At 41.2% G+C, this 5,000-nt stretch overlaps 1 protein-coding gene across 3 annotated transcripts in view; it reads left to right on the forward strand.

Annotated features, from left to right (window-relative positions):
• LOC138043314 (annexin A5-like) overlaps nucleotides 1-5,000 on the forward strand; it is a 32,332-nt gene that overhangs the window by 23,088 nt on the left and 4,244 nt on the right. For all 3 annotated transcript variants that reach the window (XM_068889546.1, XM_068889547.1, XM_068889548.1), the window contains 6 exons: nucleotides 871-950; nucleotides 1,768-1,824; nucleotides 2,311-2,357; nucleotides 3,026-3,092; nucleotides 3,202-3,277; nucleotides 4,331-4,389. In XM_068889546.1, the coding sequence (XP_068745647.1) occupies nucleotides 871-950; nucleotides 1,768-1,824; nucleotides 2,311-2,357; nucleotides 3,026-3,092; nucleotides 3,202-3,277; nucleotides 4,331-4,389 (386 nt within the window). The remainder of the gene's footprint in view (nucleotides 1-870; nucleotides 951-1,767; nucleotides 1,825-2,310; nucleotides 2,358-3,025; nucleotides 3,093-3,201; nucleotides 3,278-4,330; nucleotides 4,390-5,000) is intronic.

The raw sequence follows: 5,000 nt of genomic DNA on the forward strand, positions 1-5,000 counted from the left end.
TTTTGAGATGACGTTCTCGTTGCCGTTCCCGTCGTCGTTGCTAAAGCTCACTATTAGGGAGTTTAAGATCTACGACGACGACGTCGACGAAAACGCCACAAAGTAGTGATATCATTGGTTAAAAGAGCATAAATAATCGTGCAGCACGTGCGGCACGGATTTTAGCTCATATTTTTGCCGTTCTCTGCATGACGACGACTTCAAATCACCAATTTGAGGTTACGATGACAACGTGACCATGCAACAGGGACTCTTTCATTCCCTATTTTCATTCTGAAACCCGTTCGTACCAATTTATTTTTAGGATACTTCGCCCACATTGTACGACGTGAACAAGATGGAATAATCGCGAAAGACTTTTACTAGAGCAAAGCTCTATTTTGAGGTGACGTTTTCGTCGACGTCGCCGTCGTAGATCTTAAGGTCCCTAGTAAGAAGGAGGGGAGGCCTTGAGACCGTGGAAGGGAGGAGGAGCAGGAGGGGAGGCCGTGTTTCGAAAACAGCCATGATACTTCCTCTTCAAAGTTAGCCTTGCCCTCCGAAACTACTGGAGAACGTTATGACCACATGAAAGGATCCGTGACAGCTAATCCTAACACTGAAGACGATTAGGGCAAAATCGTGGAATAAGGGCTGTGACAGATAGAGAAAGTGCAAAACTCGACGATGATCGGATTTCTACTAACACAAACAAGCGAGCGACTGATAAGTGCGAGTGTAATATTGCAGGTAAACTGCACATACATGTATTTCCGTGACAACAAGGAGAAGGGCGGAGCTTGGAGAGGGGGTATTGGTAATATTTCAGGAAAAAAAGGGAATTTAACAAATTGATACGTTTTTTTTTTTTATTTGCTTTTTTCTTCAAAGTATTTAGCCGAGATCTGGAGAAGGATGTGGCTGCAGATACCTCTGGTCATTTCAAGAAATTACTCATTTCACTCCTTCAGGTATGATTTCAGCATTTTTAGAGGCTGGGGGTGGGGGGCTAGGTTGTCACACAGTGGAAGGTCTCTTCGTCGGCCACTTTAGTTGCCAGAGGTTTTCTAGTTATCTCTTCTTATTTTTGAGACCAACAGTGAGTAGAAACTTAACTGATTAGAGTGTAATGTGAAGTGCTACGTTTTTACCCCATATGAACCATGTGAGCGTTAGCCCTTCTTATGGAAATGGGCCCACAGAAGGACAGAGAAAAACTCCGACCAGGGTGGGAGTTGAGTTCCCACGGCCTGCTCCCGTCTGACCTTGTAGCTCAGTCGGTAGAGCAGCGGTGATCTAACCCGAAGGTCGTGGGTTCAATTCCCACCCTGGTCAGAGTTTTTCTCTGTCCTTGTGCGGGCCTATTTCGTTTAGTAGGGCTTACGCTCACATGGTTCATATGGGGTAGAAACTTAGCACTTCACATTACACTCTAATCAGTTCAGTCTTTTCAAATATAAGTGCTGCACGTCCAACGTTTGCAAAAACGTAATCCTTTCTTGTAGTGAGTAGAAACTGTTTGCGAACATCATTTTAAACTTCGCGTCGATTTTGTTCAACATTGCGCCAACGATTGAGAGTTTATGCGTACTCAAAAACCAAAAGTTGATTTGATTTGCGTTAACTTGTTAATTTCAATTTACAGTGTCCCCGATTAGTGCTCTACGGCGCTAGAAGATTAGACACTTAAATAAAGTTCCTTTCCTTTCCTTTCCTTTCCTTTCCTTGATATTCTCTCTTTCAGTGAGAATTTATTTTTTTTTAATGAGCGTAATCATTCTTTTTCAGGCCTGCAGAGACGAAAGTAATTCAGTGGACGTGGCGAAAGCCCAGGCTGATGCCAAGGTACATTTTTCGTAAATGTCAATTCAGCAAAGCCTCTTTGATAGGAATTACCTTAAACGCTACCGGCTTGTCAAACAACCTACAGGGATCCAGCAAGATCTGCCGATGATTCTGTCACAATCTATTGTGTTGAAGGAACTCCCAGTTATTGCCCTCACATTTATTTCGAACATTCATGGGTAGGAAACGCCCGATGCATGTTACAAATTCAAATCTTTTTTTGATTTAAGGGGTTTTCTTTTTCAGCTTCATGTTAAGAAACTGCTAAAGTACAAGGGTCCAATTGACTAAACTTATATTTCATTTAAAGAACCGCACCCTTCTCCACATATGCCTGTATTTTCAAACATGCGTTGCCTACAGAGATATCATCGGCATGGGTTGATTTCTTGTGCTCCCTTATGGGAAAAAATCTTGTCACGAATGAGCATGCACCTTTTTCATTGAAGCCGTCTGCTCTTTTTGTTTGCACTTCTCACATCACAGGCCTTGTATAAAGCGGGAGAAGGCAGATGGGGAACTGATGAATCAAAGTGAGTTTGTTTTTGAAGGTGATGATCCATGGGTCAACATTAGTGAATCAGCAATATTTGAACCGTGTGTTTTCTGCTCCTTGCGACTGGAAAACGATCGTTTTACGCCGTTTAACTGATGGCAACTTGTTGAACGGAATTGAGGTCCTTCGTTCAGCTCATTAAATGGCGTATTTCAGCTTTCAGGATAACATAATATACAGTTCAACATTTGTTGATCAGCATAATTATTTTTAACTGTACATCACCGGCTTGAGTCTTGCGTTGTAGTCTTTGAATCTGAATTTTTATTTTATTTACCACGCTACTACAAAGAATAAATTTTAAGCAAGGAAATGCCCAAAGCATTGAATCGAAGACGGCGAGGAAACCATATTTTAGAAATCACAAGGCTTTTGATAACTATATCAATACTACCACTATACCACTACCACTACCATTACCGTTACCACTACCACTAACTCTGCCACTGCGACGACGACTGCGAAGATCATTTGTGTTATGATTTGACCTAAAGACGGCTGACCGGATAAATGATAATGACTAAAAGTACAACTAAACGTTCACAAAAGGACTACAATATTGTAACATTAAAATTAGAATAATTATAGGTCGCGATAACTCTCTATTTTAATTGACTGTCAGTTATTCAAACATTTTTTTTTTAGATTCAACTCCATTCTTGTATCGCGGAGTGTTCCCCAGTTAAGAGCAACTTTTGACGAGTACTCTAAGGTAGGTCTTATCTTCTTTTTTCAGTCTAGGGTAGACATTCTCTCGGACTCGCCTTTTGAACTTCTCCAATAAACATAACACCTGTGTCCATTATGTGATCTCTCGCCAGATAAGTAAATATGAAATCGAAGAATCGATCAAAAGAGAGATGTCGGGAGACTTGAAGGATGGAATGACTTCTATAGGTAAACTCAAAGTAGATTAATTGTGCTGTGTGGAAATAAGCAAACGATTGTAGCTATTTCGATTATTATTTGTTGTTTATTACTCTTGCTTGCTATATAGGATGCATGGTTGTATAGTTAGTTAAGAGCTTGCTTTGGGTGCCTTAACTCAATTTCCCTTTGCCAACACGAAAATCTATTTCAGCACACGACAAGCCCTCGCAACACTTATGGCTATGCCTATAAGTAGAACTTAGTCACACATGTTCATGGTAATTGAGTAAAATGAAGTTATTTTGAAAGTTAAACTCTCACTCACGTTGTCCTTATTGATAATCACCGAGGCACCCAGCCTCGTGGAATCTTGAGGAAGTGCGCTAGCAATATTTTCCCAAAAGTTGGAAAAGAACACGCTCGCGCCAAATGAGGACACAACCACACTAAAAATCAAAACAAAAATTTGCAATTGTGACTAGTTTTGGCTGTTTCTGGTTTTTCTATAAGTTATGATTCAATTCATAATGATGTTTGTTTCTGTGTTGTGTGATTGACCAATAGTATTACTTTCGGTTTTTTGAAACCCATGTAATGATTTAATAAAGAACTTTAATTGAGTGTTTTCATGTGACGTCACGGCGGCCATGTTGGTGTACCAAAACAAAGGAATGGCGGCCATGATGGTGTATTAAACTAATCCTCCGGGAATTGAACTCTGTTTTTATGCAAATAGTTTCTTTTGTTTTGGTAATCGAATATGGCTGCTGGTTACGTGAGTGAAAACGCTCCTAAGTGTCAAGTCTTCTAGCCCTGGGACACTAATTGAGGACACTTTTCATTGAAATCAAATATATTTATCTCATGTCAAATCAATCGTTGATCCTTGAGGAGAGGAGAAAACCTGAGAATCCGGAGAAAAACCTCTCGGAGCAGAGAAGAGAACCAACAAACTCAATCCACTTTTAACGCCACGTCTGGGAATCGGGCGTGAGCCGCATTGGTAGGAGGTGAGTGCTCTCACCACTGCGCCAACCCTGCTCCTTAGGTCTAATACTTTGTTTTTTCTTTCAACTTCAGTACGAATTGCTAGAAACGCGCCGGCATTTTTTGCTGAAAAGCTGTACAAGAGCATGAAGGTAAGTATTGTGAACACTTACATTCGCACTGAATCCATACACGTTTCATGTCTTCTAGTTTCTCGACTCGCGGAGCATGCACTGTATTGAATGTGATTCTCGCCCTGTGAGTCTGTTTCCGTGTCTCTCCATGGACTGAAATATACCATGTTTATTGGATTGCAAAATATCGATTTACTTGAAAAATAGTCTATTTCTAAGGATGAAGAAGTTGGACTGGTAATCCTCAGACATGGTCATGATGCCCTCGTCTGGTCAGGTGACTAGCAGGCATTCGTCAAGCAAACCATGGTGGATTGGGTCACGTGATAAAATGCCATTGAACGCCGGAAGTAGGTATCCGATATCTCTGTTCAGGGCGGGACTCGATGGCCTTGTCACCTTCCTTCTCTGGAAATTATCTTCGCGATCATGATTGGTGTTGGCGCTTTTTTACCTATCTGTTTAGCCTGTGTAACGCGCGTGCTTGTAGAGATGCTGTCCGTTGTTCGTCCGTTACACACTTAGAACTTGTTATTAGGGAGCTTAAGCAACGACAACGGCGACGGCAATCGTTTCGTGACTATTGCAACCTTTTTAACATGACAAGTTGAGGGAAGTTCCTCAAAAAT

This window comes from Montipora capricornis, chromosome 3, assembly GCF_036669925.1.
Source record: "Montipora capricornis isolate CH-2021 chromosome 3, ASM3666992v2, whole genome shotgun sequence".
In the NCBI taxonomy this organism is placed as follows: Eukaryota; Metazoa; Cnidaria; class Anthozoa; order Scleractinia; family Acroporidae; genus Montipora; species Montipora capricornis.